Raw genomic sequence first — 25810 nt, 5'->3', positions numbered from 1 at the left:
TTCTAATTTCCTGAGAAATGAGAATCACTGGTTTCTAGGTCAGACAACATTTTATTTCAGCCCCTTACACAGAGTTCTATAAACACAAGCTGACTTTCCCTATCAATCTTCTTCAAGACTGCCTCAGGACATTGTGTCTATGTTCTATCTACAGATAAAGATCCTTACAGTTTTGGGAGGACGACAATAGCAAATCTGCAGACTGGGTGAGTGGCAGTTTCAAAGTGTATGAACCCAGCAGAGGCTGGCCTAGCAATCCTGGCTCTGATGTGTGTTTCTTCTCAGGGAGGAATTTAATGGGAAGCCAGACTGAGGAGCCTAGTATAGGCCACAAATTCAGAAGACAAGAGAAGTGGGTTTGAGGTGGAAGATGATAGAACCCAGCTTTGGACAAGCTGACTTTGAAATGCCTGTTGGATATACAGTTGTGGATAACTATAGGCAGTGGGAGGTGGAAGGCACCATCTTAAAAGTGAGTTCAGGGCTGAAGGTACAGCTTTGGGAGTCAGCGATGGTAGTTGAAAGTATGAGATTGAGTGGGGTTATGAAGGGAGAGAGCATAGGGATTGGGGGGTCTCAGAGTCCCTTCCTTCCTCCAAGACCTAACTCAAGCACCATTTTCTGTATGAAGACTTTCCTATCCCCTGCCCTCCCTCCCCTGCTAGCACCCTCCCTTCCAAAAACTACCTTGTATTTAAGGAATCTGTACTGATTTGTATTTATTCACTTTAAATTTATACCATTGATAAACATAAATGGACTTATCTCCTCCATTAGAATGAAAATTCCTTGAAGGCAGAGGGTTTAATTTTTGGTTTTGTATCTTTGTCACCTGGCATGGTGTCTGGCACTTAGTAGGAGTTTAGTAAATATTTGTTGATTTATTGATAGAGATGAGAAGAGGGTCAAGTGGGAACTCTCCCTGGCTGAAAGTGTGATTCTGAGCTAGGGCCATGGCCCACCACAGACAAAGCCCATATTTTGGAGGGGGTGCTCACAAAAGGAGGAGCTCCTCATACCCCCCCAAATACAGATATTTTATAGTTAACAAGGAGTTTTTAGGGGGCAAGATGGCAGAGTGGCAGGAGGCGGTGAGGGAGTTTGTGGCAGTGACCGGAGGTGAGGAGGACTGGGCTGCTTCTTGTTTGAGTCGGCCGGATGGTACCTGCAGATTGCCCCAGCCAGCTTTTATGAAGATGGAAGTAATGGAGACCTTGTTTCACTTTCTCAGCCAGCACCCCGTTCATTGTCCAGAGTCACAGCTTCCAGTGACATGATTCAGAGACCTTGTTCATGCCCAGGAAGATGATGAAGAAGTAAAAGGCTTAACTTGGGAGGCTCATAGAGAAGTGAATAACACATTGTCCCCCCCCCACCCCCAAGAAAGAAAAGCCCTAATGAGCTGGTGGAAGATCCTTTCAAAAGTGTCAAGAAACGTGGAGCAGTAGCTGTTGGTTGAATGGCCAAGAACCCTGGCGAGAGGAGTGAGCCAAACCCGTTTGCAGGGGGTAGGTAGCATCTTGGGGGCAGCCCCAGAGGAGAAGTCTGCCTATATAGCAGGAGAAAGACGACAATCTTCTGGCTAGGATGCGCATGGAGTATTGAAGCTCTGGAAGGGTGGATTCAGCCTGGACGGTGGTGAGCCAAGAAGCTACCAAGACCCATGTAACACCCAGTTTCTGGAGTCTATCCACAGAAGTGAAGTACCTATAGAGATACAAAGGTTATCATGTGGCGGACAGGTCAAATTGGACATGAAAGACTATTGAGATGAGGACTTTGTAAAGCCCAAGGGAATCTTCAGAGCATTCACTGGCAAAGGTTAGAAACTGGACAGCACTACCCTCCAATTCTCAAACACAAATTCTCCAGCCCAGCAGGCAGAAAATGAAGCCAAAGACAGTTCTGCCATTGTAATCGATGAATCAGAGCCTACATCCAGCTGGCTGGTGGTGGGAGACTGCTACAGAAGCTTAACCACCAATACAGGATCAGTGATAGCCAGCTTTTCCTTGTCAATGCCTGGCTAGCGATGGCAGCCATGAGCTTTGTCCTTTTAACCACACTTCCAAACTAAGAGATGATGAGAGCCTTGAAGGATGCCAGTCTGCTCAGTGCTGTCCAGCGGTTAACATAACACCTGACCTCTCCACGTTCCCCCATGAATATATTCCCTCCCTTTGCTCTTGTTTCTGTCCACAGCTGTAAGCTGCACACATGCCTCACTCTGCCCTAGGTATACATTGTGCAGCACAGTGTCATGTCTGCCCTTAGCTCTGAGTTCTTAGATCTCAATTGGACATTTTGTTTTACCTTTAGCTGCATTTATTGGGTTTTTGTGATGACCAGTGAACTTTAAAAAAATTAATAAAAAGATATTTGAGGGGGGGAAAAAGCAGGGTGGGAATTTCTGACATCTTTACTTCAGGACGCAGTCATAGATCATCAGTCTGGTTCTGGGCACTGTGACTGCGGTTGTAAGGGAGCATTGCTCTTCATCCCTCAAATTTGAATCTCTAATCTGCCTTCCTCCTACCCCTTCTCTTTCCATAAAATGAGAGCTTCTCTAAGATGGCAGCAGTGGGCTCATAGCTAGAAGCTGCTACAAAGTTGAGGAGTCAGACAATCAACAGGCATTTTATTAAATGCTTGGATTGCCAGGCACTGTGCTAAGCACTGGGAAGACAAAGAAGGGCTTTGAAGGAGCTCACTTTCTATTGGAGGAAGAAACCTTCGAACAACTATGTATCACAAGCTTTACAGGGTAGATGAAAGATAATCTGATAGGCAAAGTGGCTAACGGCTGAAAGGACTAGGAAAGGCTTCTTGAAGGAGTTGAGATTTGAGCTGAGGTTTGAAGGAAACCAGGAGGTGGAAGTGAGAAGGAAAAGAATAGAGGATAGCTGGTAAAGACGCACAACATGGAGAGGATGAGTAGGGATGAGAAGGAAGGTGGATGTCGCTAGATCATAAAATAGGTAGAAGGGATTAATATGTACTAAGATTGGAAAGGTAAATGGGGGCCAGGTGGTGAAAGGCTTTAAAGGCCAAACAGCATTTTATACTTGACCCTGAAGGTAATAAGGAGCCACTGGAGTAATGGGAGGAGGGATGGAAAGTGTTAGACCTATACTTAGAAGGGAAGGGAAGGTGAGAACTTGGAGTGCCACAGCCAATCAAAACCAGTCCTGCTGTGTATGTGACCGCAGTGAGATGGTCATACATCTCTTACATCCACTTCCTGTACTCTTTCCAAAAAAGTGTATTTTAAATGCACCAAATATTCTGAAATACTGGAGGGAGAAGGGAAAAGAAGGAGGGAGAAACTATCGTTTTCATATTCAAAGTAGAACCAAAAAAGAGGATTGTATGTGAAATCCTTAGGGGTTCCTGTTGATGCCTTTCACACCCAATTCTGAACCTCTTTTTCTCCCTTCTCCTCAGAAATAACTTGCTCTGGCTGCACACCATCTTTGCCGTCATCTACCTCCTGCTCACCATTGGCTTCATGAGGCACCACACCCAGTCTATCAAGTACAGAAATGAAAACCTGGTTAGTGAATATGGCCAGAGCCTCTGCCTGGGGAATGGGAAGGGTGAAAAGAGGGAAGGTCTGGTGGGAACTCCCCCGATTCAGCCTGGTCTCTGCTTGAGGTCAGAGTGGATCTTAGTGGAACCCAATTTGGCAGATTTGCTCCTGGATTTGTCCTGGGCTTTTCAACTGTTTTTTCCAAGGTCTGAAAGACAAGACCACCAATAGAAAAATAATAGGCTTTGATCCGCATTCAGCAGCGCTGGCCTTTTTGCTGGTCCCCACACACAATACTCCATCTCTCCACTCTCCTCTGTGATCAGGCACACTCCACATGGTTGAGGGCAGCCCTGGTTCCCCTGAGTGAATTGTTCTGTGGTTAGCTCGGCCCCAGATTTACCATGTGGCATTGAGCTATATTCTTGTTTCTTGATTTTCCAACCTTGCAAATAAAGCCACCATTGTAGTTTTCCATGCTTTGTAGGCCTCCGAAGACAGAGCTACGTCAATGTGCTATGTAAATGAACCCCTTCTTTTTTTTGTGGGGCAATGAGGGTTAAGTGACTTGCCCAGGGTCACACAGCTAGTGTCAAGTGTCTGGGGGCAGGATTTGAACTCAAGTCCTCCTGAATCCAGGGCCAGTGCTTTATCCACTGCACCACCTAGCTGCCCCTTATGTTTTAATTTCTTGTTTTGTTTTGTTCTGTTTTGTTTTGTTTTTTGTTTTTGTGGGGCAATGAGGGTTAAGTGACTTGTCCAGGGTCACACAGCTAGTAAGTGTCAAGTGTCTGAGGCCAGATTTGAACTCAAGTCCTCCTGAATCCAGGGCCAGTGCTTTATCCACTACGCCACCTAGCTGCCCCAAATGAACCCCTTCTGTTGCCCAAAGCAAAAGCAAATAAAATGGCCCACTGTTTCCCCAGATGTTCTCTTTCTGGAGGCTCTGGAAAGAATAAAACAAACTGTTCTGTTTTCCTTGAGTTCCTCAAAATCCTTGAGGAGTTGCTTCCACTTATTGGATGAGCATCATTGAGCCCCTGTGGGCCTCAGTTTCCTTCCCTGTAAAATGGCAGGAGTGACTTTGCTGTGAGGTTGAATACTCTATAAACCAGAGAATACTTTACGGTGTATGTGTGGGGGGGACCCTTGACTTTTATTAATTATTTATTAAGGGCTTTTAATACAAGACTCATTTGGGCATTGTGGCAGCCCCAAGGGACATGTACTAGAGGTAGTATTCACAAAAGTTGTTTTTTTTTCTCCTACAGGTGAGGCGCACTCTGTTTATTACAGGACTCCCCAAAAACACCAGGAAAGAGACATTAGAGAACCACTTCAGGTGAGGTGGGCAGTGGTGGAGCTTCTCAGGGCTAACCACCCAGCAGGGCTCAATATACCCTTATCTATTAGGCCAACCTTGGAAATATCCCAGAGCCCCACAAAAGTCAGGCTCCAGAACCTGCCCTGGGAAGGCCTCGTTGGGGAGAACATTCGGTCATGGGCCCTATCTGGTTCTTTGGTAACTAGTCCCCTTGGTTGGTGGGGAGGACAGGGTGACACAAGGAAAACCTGTCTTCTACTGTAGCACTTCATACATTCAGACTCTCTTTGAGACTCTGGGCCAGAGCTAGGCGGAAGTGTATCTTTGTCCAGTCTGTCAAAAAGAGATGCAACATTAGCAGGGGTGCATAGAGTGCTGGGCTTGGAGTCAGGACGACTGAGTTCAGGCCCAGCCTTTGAGGAAGGGAAGGAAACAAGTCTTCATTAGGTGCCTACTATGTGCTTTAAAAATGTGATCTCATTTGATCTTCACAGCTACCCTGGGAGGTAGGTGTTATCATTATCCCCATTTTACAGATGAGGAAACTGAGGTAGTCAGAGGTGAAGTGACTTGCTCAGGGTCACACAGCTAGAAAGTGCCTAAGACTAGATTTGAAACTCAGGTCCAGTGCTCTGTTCATCCCGCCACCACTTAGTTATGTAATCATGCCACATATAGCCTCAGGTGACTTGCCAAAGATGGCACAAGTAGCAAGAGTGGGAATATCATACCTAAAAAGGAGAAGCTTAGATTTGTATGTTTCTGTCGAGCTGGGAAGTGTCCTTTAATAATCATGTCTGGATAATTCCTGTTAAATGTCTTTCTTGAACAAAGTCATAAATTTATTTTGTTGGTTTCAGTTTTATTAACACATTATCTTAAAAGCCAAAAGATCCAAAGAGTACCAACCCCCAACAGATTTTGGGGTCTGAACAAGCTAGAGAAGTTTTTCCAAGGGAATTAAGGAGTGTCCCTCAAAGTCTCTTCTAGCAGTTTTGTTAATACACTCAGAAAACAAAAATTGGGATGGTAGCTGGATTAGAATGAATGAACAAAAAAGAATGCATCAGTCATTCGGTCAATCCATATTTATTAAATTGTAAGTGTTGGAGATTAAAAAAAAAAAAGGCTCCCTTAAGGAACTCACCATCTAATTGGGGAGAAAACAGTCAAATAACTATGTGCAAATAAGCTATATACTGTACAGGATAAATAGGAAGTAACTAACAAAGGGAAGGCATTAAATTTGGGGGGAGGCAGGGCAATGAGGGTTAAGTGACTTACCCAGGGTCATACAGCTAGTAAGTGTCAAGTGTCTGAGGCCAGATTTGAACTCAGGTCCTCCTGAATCCAGGGCCGGTGCTTTATCTACTGCACCACCTAGCTGCCCCCAGGGAAGGCATTAAAATTAAGAGGAATTGGGAAAGACTTCCAATAGAAGGCGGTATTTTAGCTGGAACTTGAAGGAAGCCAGGGCAGGCAGGAGAGAAGAGGAGGGGAAGCGTCCCATGCATGGGGGACAGCCAGGGAAAATGCCTACAGTATGGAGATTGGCGTCTTGTTCTAGGAAACTCAAGGAGGACATTGTCACTGGATCACTGGGTATGTTGGGGGCGGGGGTGATGGTGTGGAACAGTAAGGGGAAAAAAAGACTAGAAAGATCAGGGGTCAAGTTGTGAATGGAGTATTCTGTATTTGAACCTGGAAGGGATAGGAAGCCACTGGAGTGTGTTGGGGAACAGTGGGGGGTGGGGTGCTGATATGGTCAGATGTGTGCTTAGGGACAATCACTTTGATAGCTGAGTTGAGAATGGACTAGAGCAGAGAGAGACTTGTGGCAAGACCAACCAGGAATTGCCAGTAAAACTTTAAAAAAAAAACAAAAAAAACCCCACCTTAGATGTATAAAATTACAAAGTGAACCAATTATATTGAAATAAAGTTATCCAAATCTTAGAAAAGAAAAGTTCATGGACTCCAGGTTAAGAGCCCCTTTCTAGACTTTTAGGAATTCTCCCTAAGAACAACTCATAAGAGGCTCATTTTGCCCATTGGTTGTCATTTTAATTGAATGACATTACTCTCTGAGTGGAGTTTCCCCTTTTCCAAAATGCTGATTCTATGTCCTTTTTCCTCCTTTTCCCATGCTGCAGAGATGCCTATCCCACCTGTACTGTAGTGGAGGTCCAACTATGCTATGATGTTGCCAAGCTGATTTATCTGTGTAATGAAAGGTAAGTCACAGGAAGATGCATCATGTCAGGCGGTCCTGTGAGAGTCCGGGGGGGCGGGGGGGGGGGGGGAATGGAGCCTCATCAATTAAGCAAGACTGTCAGGTCATAGTCCTGCCTTCCTTGGTGATCCGTGTCTCCTCAGCTGTAGAGTGAGATCTCTGCTTGAGTAATAAAACAGTTTTAATTTTTAAAAAATTCTGTCAGTAGACATAAGCTTCATGAAAGCAGGCTCTTTTATTTTTGTCTGTCTTCTCTGCTAGCACAGTGCCTTACACTTAGTTGGCACTTAATAAATATTTGGATTAATTGAAATTTTGCCCTGGTGGCCACGAGGAGCACCCTCATCATTGACCACGCTTTGGGAAACATTACCTATGTTTTTCTGTTTCTCTTGAATTTTCCTCTCCATTTGCAGAAAAAAAACTGAGAAAAGCTTGAACTATTATACCAACCTGCAGACCAAGACTGGCGAACGCACATTCATCAACCCCAAACCCTGTGGCCAGTTCTGTTTCTGTGAAATCCACGGGTGCGAGAAGGTGAGGGTCACAGCCTTTTAGTTACTCAGTAGTAGGCATTGTTCCACAGGCCACTGGGAGCTGCCTCCTTTTTATCTTAATCAGTTTATGGGGGTTGAGTTCTTACAGGACAGGTTATGTGGTACTATGAAGGTCCTGGAGGGGCAGCTAGGTGGCGCAGTGGATAGAGCACCAGCACCTGAGTTCAAATTTGGCCTCAGACACTTTACACCTGTGTGACCCTGGGCAAGTCACTTAACCCCAGTTGCCTCACCAAAAAACAAACAAAACAAACAAACAAACAAAAACACTATGAAGGTCCTGGGGTTTTCTGGGTCTGGGCAATGTCCCATCCCTCCCTACCATGTTGCTGTGGGATGAATCAATGTTTTCTTGGCAGGAAGACGCCATCATCTACTACACCCGGATGAAAGACAAGCTGCTGCAAAGGTTGTCGCAAGAGGAGCGCACGGTTCAAGATCACCCCTTGGGAATGGCCTTTGTCACCTTCCAGGAGCATTCCATGGCTACCTTGTAAGTGGATACAGATAGAGGCATGGGCTCCGCATCCTGTTTTCCCCAGAACTCTCTCCGTTTCCTGTCTCCATCCATCTTTTGTTCATTTCCTGCTTACCCAGGGCCTTCATGGGTTAACTTTTAGACACCAAGAGGTTGCTGTTAACTCACCTTGACTAGGACATATGACCTTTTCCTCTTCTGTCATAGAAGGGTGAGGGACTACAGTGAGCCTTCCTCACTTTCTCAGCTGCTCTCCTTCATGACCCATGGTATACATGTGTAAGATGGCTGACAGGTTGAGGGTATAGTTATTTATGGCCACAGAACAGGGATTGTTAACTGGTTCATCTAATGGTTCACCCCTAGCCTTTAACTAATTGAGCTGACAAGCTTTGATTTCACCTTAGAGAACCATTCTACTTTAGTTCAGGCCTTGTCCTTGCTAGATTTTAAAGGCCTTTCCTCCATTCCATTCCCATCCTTGTGATACCAGTGTTAGAAACAGTGATCCTTTCTCCAACGTTTGAATTCCTCTGTTTTCCCCAAAGTTAGAAGACAGGAGTAATATTGAGCCTGGGAAGAACATGAGCTCGCTGTCCCGGGTTTCTCCCAAACCTGGTTATATCCATTCGTGGCCACTCTCTGAATGTGGGAATATCTGAGAGGCACCATTGATCCATCCATTGGTGGCAAAGTCTCCCTGGTAGCCCTAGCCTTAAGAAGATGTCGTTATGGAAGAATCTTCCTTTTGTCATCGTACCTTGCTCATAAGCAATCATGGGGAACTTGATTAAAGTTACAAAGATGACAAGAGGCATGTGTAGCCACCAGGAGACTCCTTTAAGAAAGCAGTCACCACACCCTTTGCCACCACTGGGCCCCAAAGGAGTCTAATCTAGCTTTCAGGAACAGTGACAAGCTTAATTTCCAGAAATAGGACTGTCTGTTTTGTCAGCTTGGAAGCAAAGGTAGAAGTGCAGAAGGTTTGAGGGGAATCAAGGCAAAAGTAAATGTGATTTTTTGACTTAACTAAACAGAAGCCATTTTTTAAAGTTGGAATTAGTCATGACAAAAGAGGACCAATGCAAGGCACCTCTCTCTTTGCCTCTCTGTACTTAGGAGTGGCCTGGTGCCAAGGAAATGTAGCCACCTGAATAGTTGTCCTCCCTTCCTCTGTCCCCTACTCAGACCCTGAAGGCCAATGAGCTCCCCCTCCACCCCCATGTGGCTGATCTGTCTCGGACCCAGCATCTCTTTCAGTGTTATTACTGGGCAAATATCATGTCATTCACTTGGGGGGTTCAGAGCCACAAGGATAACAGGAGGAGTCAAGGATGGGCCCTAGATTTAAAAAAAAAAAAAAGGCCTGTGATTATGAGGAGAAATATTCTGAGGATAACATAGCAGGCCAGTTTATTTGTGGGGAGAGAGGAGAGACGGTGGAACCTGGTGGCACAGAGTTGAGCAGGGCCATTAGCCTACAAGACTGGAAGAAGCTCCATGATTTTGGATGGGAGAGACTTTGGGGATAGGAATGTCTCATAGGAAGACAGAGATTGCCATCCCACTCCTCAAGCATTTGCAGAATGTCTTCCAGTGAATCCCAGGCTTTGCCATGGCAGAAATGATCCCCTTGTGCATGCTGGGTATGTTCCAGTCTATCTTTTGTCTCCCTAGCATCCTCAAGGATTTCAACGTTTGCAAGTGTCAGGGCTTCAGATGCAAAGGTGAGCCACAGCCTTCATCCTACAGCAAAGAACTCTCCCCCTCCAACTGGACTGTCGCCTTTGCATCCTACCCAGAGAACATTTGCTGGTGAGCTCCCCGGCCTGACTTGAAGGGGACTGGATCTGGGGAGGGGGATTGGTGGCAAACACTTATTACAATGTTCTTCTATTTATTTATTACATTTATTACAGTGATCTTTGCATCTGTTGTTCATAATTGTGTCTGGCACAAATCCCCTGGGGAGCATGGGATCTGACCTTCCCACCCCACCATGCTGACAATAATAGTAGTAATAACTCGCATTTATACAGAGTTGTAAAGCTTGTCAAGGCCTTTACACCCATTATCTCATCAGATCATTACAATAAACCTGTGAGATAGATACAACAAACAGGCAGCTGTTACCCATTTGCAGATGAGGCAAGTGAGACTGAGGGATTTGCCCAAAGCTAATGAGTGTCAGAAATGGGATAAGAAATTAGGTCTATCCTGGCTTCCAGGCCACCACTTCTAACCACTGGACATGGCTAGTGTACCGCTTCGTGGGATTCTGCTTCCTTGTCTCACAAATTGCTTTCTGACCTGTCTCCCCAGTAACATTGTGACAGGTTAAATGGTGGAAGTTCAGGCTCTTATTGACTTAGCTCCTTGGGGCCCAGTTACCTCCTCCCCTGGGCCATGGCTTAGCAGCCCTTCTGCTCCGTGGTAAGTCTAAGGCAGGGGTTCTCAATCTGGGGTCTGTGGATAGAGTTCTGGGGGTCATGAATCTGTGTCGGGGGAAAAAAATGACATCTTTATTTTCACTAATGTTTAACCAAAATTAAGCATTGCCTTTAATTATTTTAAAATGTTATCCTAAGAAGAGAGCCATGGGTTTTACCATACTGCTCAAAACACATGATGCCCCCCAAAAGGTTAAGAACCCCTCCTATAAGGCATAAGCTGGAAGAGTCAACAGGCCTTTATTAAGTACCTACTAGGTGCCTGACACTGTACTAGGTGCTAGGAAGAATAGGAAAAGAGAGACAAAGTGGAAGAAGGAGGAGGAAGAAAGGGATGCAGATGTCAAGGAGAAGAAACACCGAGGTCTGTAGTCATACATCAGTGCTGTAAGTTACCTAGTGTTTCCCTTCTCCTTCAAACCAGAAGTGTTTTCTTACAACATAACATAAGGAAAATGAGCTTAATTGGGAAGGGAGGGGGGGAATGGAGATTCCATCTTATAATTTGGGAAATTTTTCTTGTTTGTTACTAATTCAGTTGGCTTCATATGAATGGGGTGATACCAATTAAGCACCTACTATGTGTCAAATACCATGTTAGTCTCTAGGGATAGAAAGGAAAAAAAAACCCTTCCCTTAAGGAGCTTACATGCTAATGGGGGAAAACAACAGGTATACGTATGTAAATATTTTGTACAGATACACATAGATAAATTATATCTAAACATATATAATTATACACATACACACATCATATATTAGTATGCATGTTATATGTTAATATATACACACATACACACAAAATTATACATGAATAAACATATACATAAATTATTTTTACAAATAAAACATAAACACATAAATTATATATACACAAACCACATAATTTATATATGTAAATTATACATACATATAAAATTATACACACATATTATATCTATACATTATAGATAAACTACACACATATTCTACATTAACATATTTTATACATACATGCATATACACATTACACATAAATCACACACACAAACACATTTCTATATGTAAAATATACAGACATATGAAATTATACATACAAATTATATATAAGCATATATAAATGACATATATATTTATATACATGTATATACACATGTATACAAATTACAATACACACATGCATGTGCATACGTGTGCATGTAGGTGTATGTATGCATGCATGTATACCTGCATGTAAATATATATGTAGCTGAGGAACCTGAGAGCCCATCACACAGCTAGCTAGCAGAATACAGAACAGGACCCAGAGTCCTCTTTTTCTTATGGCTCCTGGCTCAGCACCCTTTCCACAGCCCCAGCTCTGTCTCCAAGTTACAGTTACAAAGTAAACATATACGTTGTCTACTGGGTAACCAAAGGCGGGTGAACTTGCCTCTTTTGTTTCCCATCCAAGCCCACAGGGACCCAGTGGCTTGGCCTGCTTCCGGCTGAAAGCCAGTGGATCTTATGTTAACTCCTGCATGTCCAAAAGTCAGGTTTTTGCATTGAGTCCCTCAGTAGGAATCCTCCACAGTGTCCAGCCTTGGCTGTTTGAGGTCTACAGAGACTTAATATGTCTGAGCCCCTGGACATGGGGCAGGACTGAGGCTGGGATCTATCTCTACAGCTGGGGCTGCTGCTTCTAGCTGGAAATGCTTTGAAAATGAGCTTTTCTTCCCTGTCTGTCTTCCTTTCTCCCACAGGAAAAATCTTTCTATTCAAGGCCTCCGATGGTGGTTCCAGTGGTTAGGCATCAATTTCATCCTCTCGTTGGTCTTGTTCTTCCTGACCACTCCCTCCATCATTCTCTCTACCATGGACAAGTTCAATGTCACCAAACCCATTCATGCCTTAAATGTGAGTGCTGGGTCTGAAATACCTTGTTGGGGGTAGAGATGAGAGGGAAAGAGAGAAGGAGGGAGAAATTGGCATAGTAATTGAAATAAGAAGGTTAGAGACTGAGAGGGATGAAGGGGTCACACATGTTTTTATGTTGTTTTTGTAATTTTTGTGTGTGGGGGGCTATGGAGGTTAAGTGACTTGCCCAGGGTCACACAGCTAGTAAGTGTCAAGTGTCTGAGGCTGGATTTGAACTCAGGTACTCCTGAATCCAGGGCCGGTGCTTTATCCACTGCGCCACCTAGCTGCCCCCTGTTTTTGTAATTTTAAATCTTGTGTAAAGAAGATGAACAATCCGTAACACTTAAGACTAGGAATCCTTTAGAATTGTAATAATGATAATGGAGCAGGAGGTGGCTAGAATGCTGAAGACCTGAGAAGTCCTTTCTCATTTGAGTATTAGCTGTGTGACCCTGAGCAAATCATTTAACCTCTTTGTGACTCAGTTTCTTTATGTGTAAATTGAGGGGATTTGGACTTAATGGCCTTTAACGTCTCTTTCTGCTCTAGAGCTGTGATCCTATGAAAATAACTGACATTTGTATCATACTTTAGCATCTGCAAAGCATTTTACATGTAGTCTCACAGATGAACCAAATATCAACACTTTTGGGTGGGCATATGAGTATTATTATCCCCATTTAACAGATGAAGAAACTGAGGTTCTCTCAGGTTAAGCAACTTGTCTTTGGTCATATTTGTCTAGTCCAAGCACCTTATTTTACATATGGGAAGAGTGAGGCTGCCTCAGGTAAAGTGACTTATCTGGGGTCACATCACTCCTTAGTGGCAAAACTGGGGCTGGATGAATCCATGGCCCCTGATTCCCATTTCAAGCTTGGTCCTACTATGTCTGTGTACTTACTTTCACTGCCTCACATTTCAGCTTGAGGAATTGGCTTGGCTGAGATACCTACCCACTTTGCTGTTCCTCTTCTCTCAACCTACACACTTCTTAGTTGGATTTTGTTTCTGTTTCATTCTGGTGTCTGGTTGATTGTCAGCTGTTCTTTCCTGACCCCTATTCCTCCACTCCCTGTAGGGACAGAGTACTGGGGGCCCTGATAGAGTACTGCCTGTCCCTGTTGAGGCTGACTCTGGCTCTTATTCCCCAGGACCCAGTAATCAGTCAGTTCTTCCCAACACTCCTCCTGTGGTCCTTCTCTGCATTGCTGCCTTCCATTGTCTACTATTCCACACTGCTAGAGTCGCACTGGACCAAGTAAGTGAGCAGGGTCCCCCAGCCTTCCCCTGCTGGAGGAGAGGGCTGGCTTTGGCCCATAACACAGGACCAGGAACCCAAAGAGGGACATTGGAGGGCGTGGTGGAAATCTCTTGGATGCTCACCTTTTCTTTCCCTCAGGTCAGGAGAAAACAGAATAATGATGATCAAGGTGTACATTTTCCTGATCTTCATGGTGCTTATCCTCCCGTCTCTGGGCCTTACCAGGTATAAAGCATCACTTGCCACTTTGAGATCCACCTATTTCCCATAGAAATGGGGAATTTCACTGGCATTGACTGATGAGTAATTAAATTTTTTTTTCATTTATATTTATATGTTACCTATTTAGACTATGACTGCAGGGGGTTGGTTAGAATTGGGCATTAACTTACTTGAAGAGAGATTTCTTTCCCTCCCCTCTTTTTACTTTGGTAATGAAAAACAAAACCACCTTTTAGCCATGCCACTTAGGGAAGCTCTAGCCATCGCCCAAATGTATCCTGTTTAAAAGTCACACTGGAGAGGTGGCGCGGTATGGTGTGAAAAGCCATAGACCTCTAGTTAGGAGACGTAGGTTTAAATTATAGTTCTTCTTACTTAGTTGAATGACCTTGGACAGGTCCCTTATCCTTGATAAGCCATGTAGCTATGAAAAAGGAGAGATTAGACCTTTTGACTGAGACAGACTCAAGATTGTAGAATGAGTCATATATTTTAAGGCCCAGCCACTTAAGAATTTGTTTTGTTTGACTTTGTATTATAAAATTATTTCCACATAATACTTTTTTTTTAATTTGGCGGGTATATTTAGATTTTTTTTTAAAAAGTATATCTACTAAGAAGCTTTAAAGCATTAAAAAAAGAAATAAAACAAAGGAGTTGGATAAGATGATCTCAGAGTGCTCTTCTAGCTCTAACCTTCTATAATAAACAGATATAGCCCCTGTTATTGGGCCTGTTTTTGGATTAGAGAAAATGTGTATGTGTGTGTGTGTGTGTCTGTCTGGATAAGTGAAAATAATCTCATGGGATCCATTTCTATTCCAGTCTAGACTTTTTCTTCCGGTGGCTATTTGACAAAGCTTCCTCTGAGACCTCAATCAGATTGGAGTAAGTGATACACATGACATCTCTCCCCATACATAACCCATGTTCTTTCACCCATCTGTCTGGCATACTCACAGGGGCAAATACTCCACAGAGAAACAGGGGCCTATCCAGGATGAAGGGGAAACCTTGTGCAGAAGCTTTGAAGTTGAAATCTGTGGTTCAGGAGAAAACGTTTCTCCTCCTTTCCCCATCAGCTCCCCACTCCCCTACCCCCTGCAAAAGACAAAAAAAACCTAGGTCTTGGGCTTTGCTGGTCCACACCGGGATTTCAGCCACCCTTGGGGTTGGCTCCTGTAGAGTCTTCCTTGTCAGCATGTCTGTGAGCTGACCTACTTTTCACTGTGCTTATGGAAATGTTATTAATTTTCAGAGGATAAAACTCAATTAGCCAGAGCCTTATTCATCCTCTGAAACTTATTTACTGCAAACCCATGCACTTGGGGGAGCGGCACACTGGGGAAGGGAAGCAGCAGGATAATTAAACTATAATACTGAACCGGCTGTCCTTGTGGGATGTTTGCCTGAACAGCTCAGACATCTGCTGTGAGCACACTCACACACCCACACACCCACTGTCCTTTCCAAGGACTCTTGCCCTGCCCGCCCCCTTGTGTTCTTGGCACAATGGCATAGTTCACTTGCTTATCCCTCCAGCTCCCACCAAAAGCTTATTCCCCAAGGGGGACACCAAGCCCTCCTGCCCTTCCTGTCTTGTTGGGACCTGCCCTGGCCACCAGTCTCCTGCCCGGGCTCTACCCTTGGCCCTGACCCAGGCTTTCCCTTAGGTGTGTCTTCCTGCCTGACCAAGGGGCCTTCTTTGTGAACTATGTCATCGCCTCAGCCTTCATCGGCAACGGCATGGAGCTCCTGAGGCTGCCCGGGCTCATTCTCTATACCATCCGCATGATCATGGCCAAGACAGCCGCTGACCGAAGGAACCTCAAACAGGTGCTAGAAGGTCATCCCCATCCTCTCAGTGGGCTAAGCACCCTCTTCCTTCTGATCTTCCTTTCACTGGCCATTTAGCAACAACTATGTGGGCTCTCTGGGAGAAGTGAGAGATGTGGAATAGACCCACCTGGCCCTTACAGACTTTATGGTTGGTCCAGGCAGAGTAGCTGAAACAGTGAGCAGTGCACCCCAGCATGTAAACCCCACGTGCTCATCTCTGTGGCACTGAATCTCAGTGCCCTAGGAAGTTAGTGGTGGAGTGGGAAAGAGCAATGCATTTGGAATAGAGGATTTGGGTTTGCTGTTTATTATCTTTTTTTTTTTTTTGGAGGCAGTTGAAGTTAAGTGACTTACCCAGGGTCACACAGCTAGTAAATGTCAAGTGTCTGAGACTGGATTTGAACTCAGGTCCTCCCCACTCCAGGGTTAGTGCTCTTCCCACCACACCACCTAGCTGCTTCTATTTATTAGCTATGTGACTGGGTGAGTCACTTAACTTTGAGGGGGGACCTTGTTTTCCTCTTCTATAAAATAAGGGAGTTGAACTTAGATATCAGGGGTTCTAAACTTGGGGCCTTAGCCATGGTGGATACACCACTGGACCCAGAATCTGGAAGACATTGGAAGAGTTTAGATTCAGCCTCAGCCACTTATTAGCTATGTGGCCCTAAGCTAGTTACTTAACTTCTGTCTACCTCAGTTTCCTCATCTATAAAAAAGGGGATTAATAATACCTATCTCCCAAGATGGTTGTGAAGATAAAGTGAACTATTTGTAGTGTTTTGTGAAACTTAAAGCCCTATAGATATGCTTTCTGTTCAGTTGTTTCAGTTGTGTCTGACTCTTTGTGACCCCATCTGGGGTCTTTTTGGCAAAGAGACTGGAGTGGTTTGCCATTTTTTTCTTCAGCTCATTTCACAGATGAGGAAACTGAGGCAACCAGGGTCAAGTGACTTGCCTAGGATCACACTTACTGATAGTAAGAGTCAGCAGCTAGGTGGTGCAGTGGATAAAGCACTGGCCCTGGATTCAGGAGGACCTGAGTTCAAATCTGGCCTCAGACACTTGACTCTTACTAGCTGTGTGACCCTGGGCAAAGTCACTTAACCTTCTATTACCCCACCAAAAAAATAAACAAACAAACAGGTAGTAAGAGTCTGAGGCTAGATTTGAACTTAGGAAGTTGAGTCTTCCTGACTCCATGCCCAACACTCTAACCACTACACCACCTAGTGCCCATATAAATGCTAGCTATTATTAAAAATATTTTGATAATTATATTTCAGTATAATAAATTTCCTTTAAAATTCTCTGAATTTCATATTATGCATTTAAGGCTTCACAAGAATGCTAAAGTGGTCTCATATGAAAAAGGTTATGAACCCTTTGACTTTGATGATTCCCAAAGCCACTTTCAGCCCTTAATGGTTGTGATCTTCTGAGTTCAAAGGAGTGAGCATCATCTGCAGAGAGTGTTGTGCATAGTTCTCAGGGACCTCCACCTGAAGTGAATTGGTACTGCCACATTTAAGATATGCAGATTCTCAACATCTAAGGGTAGGCTGGCTCTCTAAATAAAAATAAAAGAGAGAAGTTTTATCTGCACTATCAACATTTTCTCCATTATTTTCTCGTCTAGATATTCAGCAAAACAATTAATCAAGCCCCAGTTTGTGGCATTTGCTAGCTTCCGTTGTGTAAATGTTTACACTGAAAATTTAACAGTTTTCTCTCCCCAGGCCAGTTCAAGCTGGCTCCAGCACACCCATCTGCATCCCAGTTTTCCTCTCTTCTATAGATAATATCTGCCCTCCACTCCACAGAAATAAGGAAGATTATTGTAAGAAAACCTGCTATCTCTTTAAGAAATCCTATTGTTTAAGAAGTTGGGGTGGGAGCAAGAAGAACAAGAGTCAGTAGTCACTTAATACTGTACCTCCCTAGAGCTGTCAGAATAAAAGTCAGTGTCGGGATGTCCACGCACGTGTCATTGTGCCGTTCTTCATACACAGGATAGTGTATTCAGGAAAGACTTCAGGACAGACTGGTTTTCTTTTCTTTTCTTTTTTTTTTTTAGGGGCAATGAGGGTTAAGTGACTTGCCCAGGGTCACACAGCTAGTAAGTGTCAAGTGTCTGAGGCTGTATTTGAACTCAGGTCCTCCTGACTCCAGGGCCAGTGCTTTATCTACTGTGCCACCTAGCTGCCCCACAGACTGGTTTTCAAAGAGTGGAGGAAGGGTGTATTTGGAGACGATGGAAAGCTGTAAGGACTTTTGTTCCTAAAATCATAGTTCTGGACCTGAAAGGGGCCTCGGAGACAGTTGTGTCCAACCCCCTTATTTTCTTGAAGAGGAACCTGAGGCTTGGGTTGGTTGAATGACTTGCCCCCAGGTCGCACAGTTAGCTAGCATCAAAGATACAATGTTGGCTTCCTACTTCTAAAAGCCCTCATCATACGCCCCTCACCTTTTCCTTTTTTTTTTTTCTTTTTTACTACCCCTTTGGTGTAAGATACATCGCTGGGTTTTGAGATGTGGCAGCCCTCTTAGTTCACCTTCCCCTGCTCCCACCCCTTTCCTTGCTAAAACCCTCCTTTCCTTTGACCTCCAGCATCAGGCATTTGAGTATGAGTTTGGAGCTATGTATGCATGGATGCTATGTGTTTTCACTGTCATCATGGCCTACAGTATTACCTGCCCCATCATTGTCCCTTTTGGTGAGTGCCTCCCCTCCCTCTCCCCCCATCAGTATTCTTTGAAATGCCGTACCAAAGAGAATTCTCAATCACGAGTTTGGAAAGGAACTTGTCCCAGAAAAGGGCTATTTGAGGGTAGATCCCAGAGACAGTAGAGTAGCTGCCCCTCCCCAGTAGCCATTAGAAGTCACAGTCACTACTGTTGGAATTGAAGTGGGGGGTGGGTTAGATGGTTTGCCCCTGACTGTCCCACCCTCCTGTGACTGGGTGTGATAGACAGAAAGGGGCACCGGGGTGTTTGGGATGGAACAGTGACCCCATGGCCACAGACCTGGCCCCTCCTGCTTCTGTATCCCGGCACCCTGATCCTTGGGCTCCCTGCCCCCTTCCCACAGGCCTTATCTACATCCTCCTCAAGCACATGGTAGATCGACACAACCTCTACTTTGCCTACCTCCCCACCAAACTGGAAAAGGGGATCCATTTTGCTGCCGTGAACCAGGCTCTGGCTGCACCCATCCTCTGCCTCTTCTGGCTGTACTTTTTCTCCTTCCTGAGGTTAGGTGAGTAGCCCTGACAGGCCATGCTCTGAGCACACCCCTGCAGACGCGATGCTCACATGCTGCTGGTCCCCGTGCATTCCTCTCCCAACTGAAGTCAATCCCCTCTACCGTGAGGGTGAGGAATGATGGCCCTGGGTTGGGGGGGAAGATCCCCAAAGACAAAGCAAGAAAAACCAGGTGTCCGAGGAGCTGGAATCGACCCTGGCCCTGTTGCTTGCTGTCTTGGTGACATTGGGTTAATCACTTCACATCAGTAGAACTCATTTCCTCATCGGTAAAACTGGGGAGGGGGTTTGACTAAGGTCCCTCCCAGGTCTAATTCTATGACAGTATGAAGACACAGGCGGCTTCCAGACTTGCCTCAGGCCTCTCTTTGGGAAACTCAGTCTTAGTATCTACGATTTGGAAACTGTGTTGTCTACGTGAACCTGCAAGTCAGATCTGTTGATGGTTTTAAGGCATCTAGTTGATGTTCAGTCATAAATCAGCTTAACTAAGGTTGGTCCTTGTCTGTATTTGGATGAGGTCTTCAGCAAAGTTAACTTCCAAGCCAGTCAGAACATAGAAGCAATCCATAGTGTGAAGGCCCTAGCTTGCGGCCTATGTCTCCACTGGACAAAGGGGTGTGTGTGTGTGTGTGTGTGTGTGTGTGTGTGTGTGTGCGCGCGTACGTACGTACGTGCATGCAATACACGTGTATATACTAAATACTAGAGAGATGTTTGTATGTGTAGATGTGTATATACACACATGCATTCATCCCTTGTCAATAATCTGGATTGATATGGGATTAGAGCCTGCTAAGGGTAGAAAAAATTGGCAGATTTGTTTCTCAGAGTCATTCAGCAATCATTTACTGATCAGATATCGTAGTAAGCACTAAGGATTCAGAGACAAAAGTGAAACGATTCCTACCATCAGGGAGCTTATATTCTTTTGGAGGACATGATACAGGATAAAAAATCACAGTATCACAGATCCAGAGGCAGAAGGGACCTTAGAGGCCGTCCTGTTCAACTTCCTCACTTTACAGATGAGGAAATAGAGGCCCAGAGAAGTCAGGTGGTTTGTCTAAGGTAGAAGGTGTCAGGGCTGGGATTCAAACCCAGGACCGGTGAATCTAAATCCACAGCCTTTCCCACTGCGCCACAGTATCTCCCTCTATATAAGTGTATCCAAATCACACCAGCTTTCTCTGTGGCAGAAGGTGGATCAGGAAAGGCTTCACATAGGCTTCTTTGCCAGGTGAGGGGAAAGGCCCCGGAGCCAGAATTCTGCCTTTTGGAGAAGGGCTTCCATCCTCCAGGTGTGCAGGGGTGGGGTCTCCTGCCTGTTCTCCAGGGCTGGGGTTTGTTTCTGGTCCTCAGGTTTCCAGGCACCCACAAGTCTGTTTACCCTGCTGGCCGTGCTGCTCACCATTGCCGTCTGCATAGGCTACACCTGCTTTGGCTGCTTCAAGCATCTCAGCCCCCTGAATTACAAGGTAGGATGACTTCATCTTGGCCACGGAAGAGCAATGGAGTCACGTGCTTAGCATCCACTATTTTTTCTGCACACGTTTCTACTTAAAGTGGGGAAGGGAGAAGGGGAGACTTAGGTAGGGTAGAAGGTAGGATTGGGAAGGGTGTGGGGGTAGATTGGTATGATGTGAATCTTCCCTCCCCAGTTCCCACCAACCCTTTCATTTTTCAGATGAGGAAACTGAGGCCTGGGGATGGGGAGGGGCGGGGTAAAGGTCTCACAGCTTAGAGAGCTCAGAGTCAGGATTTGAATGCAGATCCCTTAAATCTAATATGATTTCTGCCCCCTTCTCCCTGTCCCCCATTCTTCATCACCCCTCCCCCAGCCTTCTATCTGTACTTCAGATGAGAGTTGGTGCCAGCTGGCGCTGTTATTCTGGGTGTTAATAGGCTGTTTGTTTGGAGGGTGTCAGTTCGGGACGATTGGTTTTGTTTATCGTTGCAATTTTTGTTGTCGTCTGCAGACAGATGAATCGGCAAACGACAAAGGAAATGAAACAGACGGACGCCTCCCTCCCAGAGCTGCTGTAAGTTGCCCCTTTCACTAGTAGTAATAGTAATGGTAGTTGTAGGATTTGTCGTGTGCTTCGATGCTCAGATTCATGCAGTCCTGGCATGGTAGAATGCTGCGGGGCCGTGGCTGAGCACCTGGGAATCCATCATTAAGGAACAGATGCTTCCTGATTCCCTGACAAAGCAGGTTTCTGAGTTCATGTTCATCAGCAACCAGTCCTCGTTTCTTTCAGATGCTTTGTAGCCCAGAGAAGATAATGGATCTTCCTGGGATATTCCCAAATGGTTGCGTGGGTCTTTGTCTCCTTTTCCAGACTCTCATTTATCTTGTCTAAACAGTTAAGGCATGTAACCCTCTGGCTTGGGGGGAGGAGAATCATAGAACTCTATAATTTTGTTCTCCTAGGATTTACTGCATACCTACTATGTGCAGAACCCTGTGCTACCAAGGTCCTAGGAGCATAGCTTTAGAGCAGGAGGACATCATAGGGATCATCTGGTTAAAACCCCTCATGTTAGAGCTGAAGAAACTGAGGGCCAAACAAGCCCAGTGACCTGCTCCCAGGGGCAGCGAGGTGGCACAGTAGGTAGAGTGTTGGGCCTGGAATCGGGAAGAACTGAGTTCAAATTTGACCTCAGACACTGATTAGCTTTGTGACCCTGGGCAAGTCACAACCTGTTTGCTTTAATCCACTGGAGAAAGAAATGGCAAACCACTCCAGTATCTTTGCCAAGAAAACCCCATGGAGTCATGAAGAGTTAGACACAACTGAGCAACGATGACTTGCCCCAGGTCACCCAGGTAGCGAATAATTCCAACTGTGGGTAGGATTCATTGGAGAAATCACTTCAAAGCTATTCTGTTCTCAAAGACACACCTGTCAAAGAGGGCAGAAAGGGGAAGTGGGGGAGATGAGGAAAGGGCAGAATGAATTGTGAATGTCAATTTCTTGTTCCTTAGACCAGGAGCCAGAGCCCTAGAAGGGGCTATGCTTAGGGTCAGTGTTGTGTTGGAATGGGAAGAACCGGGCAGAGTTTTAAAATTGCTCACGTCTGGTTTATTTTTTTTTATTTTTATTTTTATTTATTTATTTATTTTTAGTGAGGCAATTGGGGTTAAGTGACTTGCCCAGGGTCACACAGCTAGTAAGTGTTATGTGTCTGAGGCCGGATTTGAACTCAGGTACTCCTGACTCCAGGGCTGGTGCTCTATCCACTGCGCCACCTAGCTGCCATCATGTCTGGTTTAAACCTTCGCACAGTTGTAAGTGTTCTAAACGTGGTGCTGAGAGTAAATAGGCAGCTAAGTGATACAGTGGATGGAGCTAGGAAGACCTGAATTTGAATCTAGCCTTAGATACTTACTAGCTGTGTGAAACTGGGCAAGTCACTTCACCTCTGTTTGCCTCAGTTTCCTCAATTGTAAAATAAAAGGAAGATAATAACAGCCCCTACCTGGCAGGATCAAATGAGAAAATATTTGTAAAGTGGTTACTACAGTGCATGTAGTACACAGTAGGCGCTATATAAATGCTTATTCACTTCCCTTCTCAAATAGAGGGGTGGAAGGTTGGATTGGGATGGGGTGTGGAGGTCTGGGAATCTAGCCATACAACCAAATCCCAACTCCTCTTTTTGTCAACAGATGTACGTGCCCAGGATCCTGAGCAGCCTGGCCTCGGAGAGGACTTCCCTGTCCCCACAGGATCAGCAGACATATGGCGCCATCCAGAACATCAGTGGGACCCTCCCTGGACATCACTCTCCAGAGCCTTCAGACTTTGCTCCTTCCTTGGATGACTGAGCTAACCCAGGATAAGCATGTTTGGGTCAGAGCCCTCAGTCTGGCTCTGGGGAGGAGGAGGAGCTGGATAGATGACAGCAGCTTGGGTTCCAAGCACCTCAGCTTTCTCCTTTTCTTTTGACCCATGCTACGCTCCATTTTCCTAGGACCAGGACAAGCCAGGATGACTGACAAAGTCAGGGACCTGTTGGAGAGGGTTGTTAAGTCTCCCGACCCAGACTGCTCAGTGGACATGCACTAGATGGCCAGGGGGAGGGGCAGCCCCCACTTTCCAGACTCCCGATAGCCCCTTTGGGGAGGTTCCTCCCCCACCCCAGCTCTGTGCCCTGGCAATGCTGCCCCTCTGGTGCCAGCACATACAGCTCACTGTCTGCAATGATGTACTTTAATTAAGGATTCATGTTAGTATTGTGGCCCTGGACAGACAATCCAGGGGACTGGAGCAGGTACTGGGAATAAGAGACTGGAGCCAGGGCAGCCCGGAGCAGGTTTCCTCCCTCCTGAGCCTTTGCACCAACGTGTATATGCAAGCACACATCTGTACACCAAATACACATACTCCAATTGTATGCAAAGAGCCCGCAGAAGCAAGAGTTGCTGGGTAGGTTTCTAGGTCAGAGGAAGGGGACCGCTCTTAGTCCAGTCTTCCCTCTGAACTATTATCTCCCCACCTGCCAGGGAGTCCCAGTTTATTTGGTACCAGGCCCAGTCTGCCAGTAGCTGCCCCAGGGCCAGTGGTAAGAAAGGGGAAGGTGGTTTCAAAGCCCACTTCTTTAGTTCTTGGGTTAAATACCGACCCCATCCGCAATGCCATCACTCCCTGCCCAAGTTGCTGTATCGCTTGTATTCTTGTGCTTTCCTGTTGTTGCTTCCTCATGTCAGAGACAGTGCCAGCCAGTTCACTCAGGGCATGTGTCATGAAAGAAAGACAATGACACAAGGATGAAGATGATGGTCCCTTAATAAAGCATGGAACAGAGAGTGCACAGGTATCCAGGCCAGGTGAGATGCTCCTTCTGACTTGATCCTCTCCCTGCCCTGTGACTGTTCAGAGTGCAAGACCCACTCCTCAATATACACCCCCACCTTTGGGCCAATGGCTGCCTGCCTCTGGCAGCTGCCCTGATCCCTTTCATCCTTCTGCCCCTCTTGCTTGCCTCCCCAGCCGGGCCGAGGCTTGACTCAGTGTTATTGGAATGAGTGCCTACTCTAGAGCGAGAGGACCTCAGCTTGAACCCAGACCTGTGCGACCTTGAGCAAGTCGCTCTCTTGGCCTCAGTTTCCATATCTGTAAAAAAGGATTTGGGACGAGATAAGCCCCATCTGATTCTAAACCTCTAAATTACATGGCCGGATGCTCGGGTAAATGAAGAGCATCTTGCATCTCTTCCCACCCTTGGTCTCCAAATAAATCCTGCCCTTGCCACTACACACAGTCCAACATCGTGTTAGGCTTCCATTCCAGGCTCACCTTTGGCTTCTGTCATCTGACCTTGATCCAAGGACTGTTAAGCCCTGGACTACCTGGCCCAGACCTGTGATTTCCCTGGGCTTTTGTGGCTGGGCAGCTGGTTAAGTGAGGAATCCATCAACCAAACACCGTTTATCAAGAGCCTCTTGTGTGCTAGGTGCCGAGTATGCAGTGGCAAAAAGGAAACCATTGTTTTGAATATTCTGCTTCTTATTTCTTTCTGGGGGTCTTGATGCAAGAGCCCCCATCTGGACATACCAGCCATAACTCGGGCTGCTTCCCCCACTCCTGAGCAAGAGCACTCAAGACATGCAGTCAGCTGCCTTTCCACTTTCCTTTTTGAAGGACGGCTGTGACCCTGCTTTGGGAAACTATGTGGATGATGTTACCGTCCGGGAAGAGCCCAGGAGAAAGAAGAGAGAGCTGCTGGCTCTCCTGGTCCAGGCAGGGGCTACTACCACCAATATCCTCTGCTGGTATCCTCTCTGGTGGCTAGGGGTGGGCAGAGAAGGGAGAGGAGATGGTGTCCAGCTGTCAGAGGCAGCATCGGCCCTGGACCCACCTGTAGCAGGGAAGGTACGAAGGTGGCATGCACAGAGCATGGGAGTAGACGGAGGCAGGAGACCTGGTTTTGAATCTCTACTCCGACTTTTGCTAGGTGTGTGACATTAGGCAAGTCACTTAGCTTACTCCTGGGCCGCAGTCACTTCTATAAAAGGCAAAGGTTAAACTCAATGGCCTCTAACACCTCATATCTCAGGATCCCACCAGGGCTGACCTTGCCCTAACAGTTTCCTCCAGGAGAGCCAAATGGGGACTGAGAAAGTCATTCTCCCCACTGCCCTGCAGGTGGTGCCAGTGGACTAGCTAGAAATGGAAGGGACTTGAGACCAACCTTTTCTGAGATCATGCAACCCTATGAGTAAAAGGTTTCTGAGCATATACCCACATTATGTTCATACGGTTATTCATACATTACAAACAAGCACCAATAATTGTGTGTTGTGAAATTCACCCAAAAATAGAAATTAGAGGAGACAAAGATGCAAATAATATCTGCTCCAACAGCCTCTGGGACACAAGTGACACTGTCAAAGCTGTGATTTAGGAGAGTCCCATTGGCAGGTGTGTGGGGATGGATCTGAGAGGGGAGAGACTCTTGTAAAAGTCCAAGCAAGAGGTGAAGGCGGCCTGAAGTGTGGTCATAGCAGTGTGAGGCGGGAAAGGGATGGAAGAGGGGTTGTGTGGAGGCAGTAACAACTGGATTTGGCTAGGAGAGGTGAGCGCACAAGAAGACTTGAGTGATGAAAGATGGTGGTGCCCTTGCCAGCGATAGGGAAGTTTGAAGGTAACGTGATGAGCTTTATGATATGATCATAACCTATCCATCCATGTTGAGTTCCTCCCTTCCACCCAAAGCAAACAAGAGGGGGGTCCTGACAGTTTCCTGCCCTTCAAAGGGCTGC

At 45.8% G+C, this 25810-nt stretch overlaps 1 protein-coding gene and 1 pseudogene across 4 annotated transcripts in view; both read left to right on the top strand.

Annotated features, from left to right (window-relative positions):
* TMEM63A (transmembrane protein 63A) overlaps nt 1–25286 on the top strand; it is a 50779-nt gene extending 25493 nt beyond the window's left edge. For 2 of the 4 annotated variants that reach the window (XM_044005614.1, XM_044005615.1), the window contains exons 8-24: nt 155–206; nt 3445–3553; nt 4801–4871; nt 7007–7087; nt 7503–7626; nt 8006–8139; nt 9802–9939; nt 12296–12449; nt 13607–13713; nt 13855–13941; nt 14764–14826; nt 15612–15774; nt 18389–18494; nt 18869–19036; nt 20404–20519; nt 21021–21083; nt 22715–25286. In XM_044005614.1, the coding sequence (XP_043861549.1) occupies nt 155–206; nt 3445–3553; nt 4801–4871; nt 7007–7087; nt 7503–7626; nt 8006–8139; nt 9802–9939; nt 12296–12449; nt 13607–13713; nt 13855–13941; nt 14764–14826; nt 15612–15774; nt 18389–18494; nt 18869–19036; nt 20404–20519; nt 21021–21083; nt 22715–22873 (1895 nt within the window). In that variant the 3' untranslated portion in view covers nt 22874–25286. The remainder of the gene's footprint in view (nt 1–154; nt 207–3444; nt 3554–4800; nt 4872–7006; nt 7088–7502; nt 7627–8005; nt 8140–9801; nt 9940–12295; nt 12450–13606; nt 13714–13854; nt 13942–14763; nt 14827–15611; nt 15775–18388; nt 18495–18868; nt 19037–20403; nt 20520–21020; nt 21084–22714) is intronic. The other 2 variants (XR_006356452.1, XR_006356451.1) reach the window with 2 other exon arrangements.
* On the top strand, nt 1071–2137 carry LOC122756357 (annotated as a pseudogene).
* Nucleotides 25287–25810: the final 524 nt, after the last annotated feature.

The sequence above is a fragment of the Dromiciops gliroides genome, chromosome 4 (assembly GCF_019393635.1).
Source record: "Dromiciops gliroides isolate mDroGli1 chromosome 4, mDroGli1.pri, whole genome shotgun sequence".
Taxonomy (NCBI): Eukaryota; Metazoa; Chordata; class Mammalia; order Microbiotheria; family Microbiotheriidae; genus Dromiciops; species Dromiciops gliroides.
This window is presented reverse-complemented; position numbering and strand designations above follow the sequence as displayed.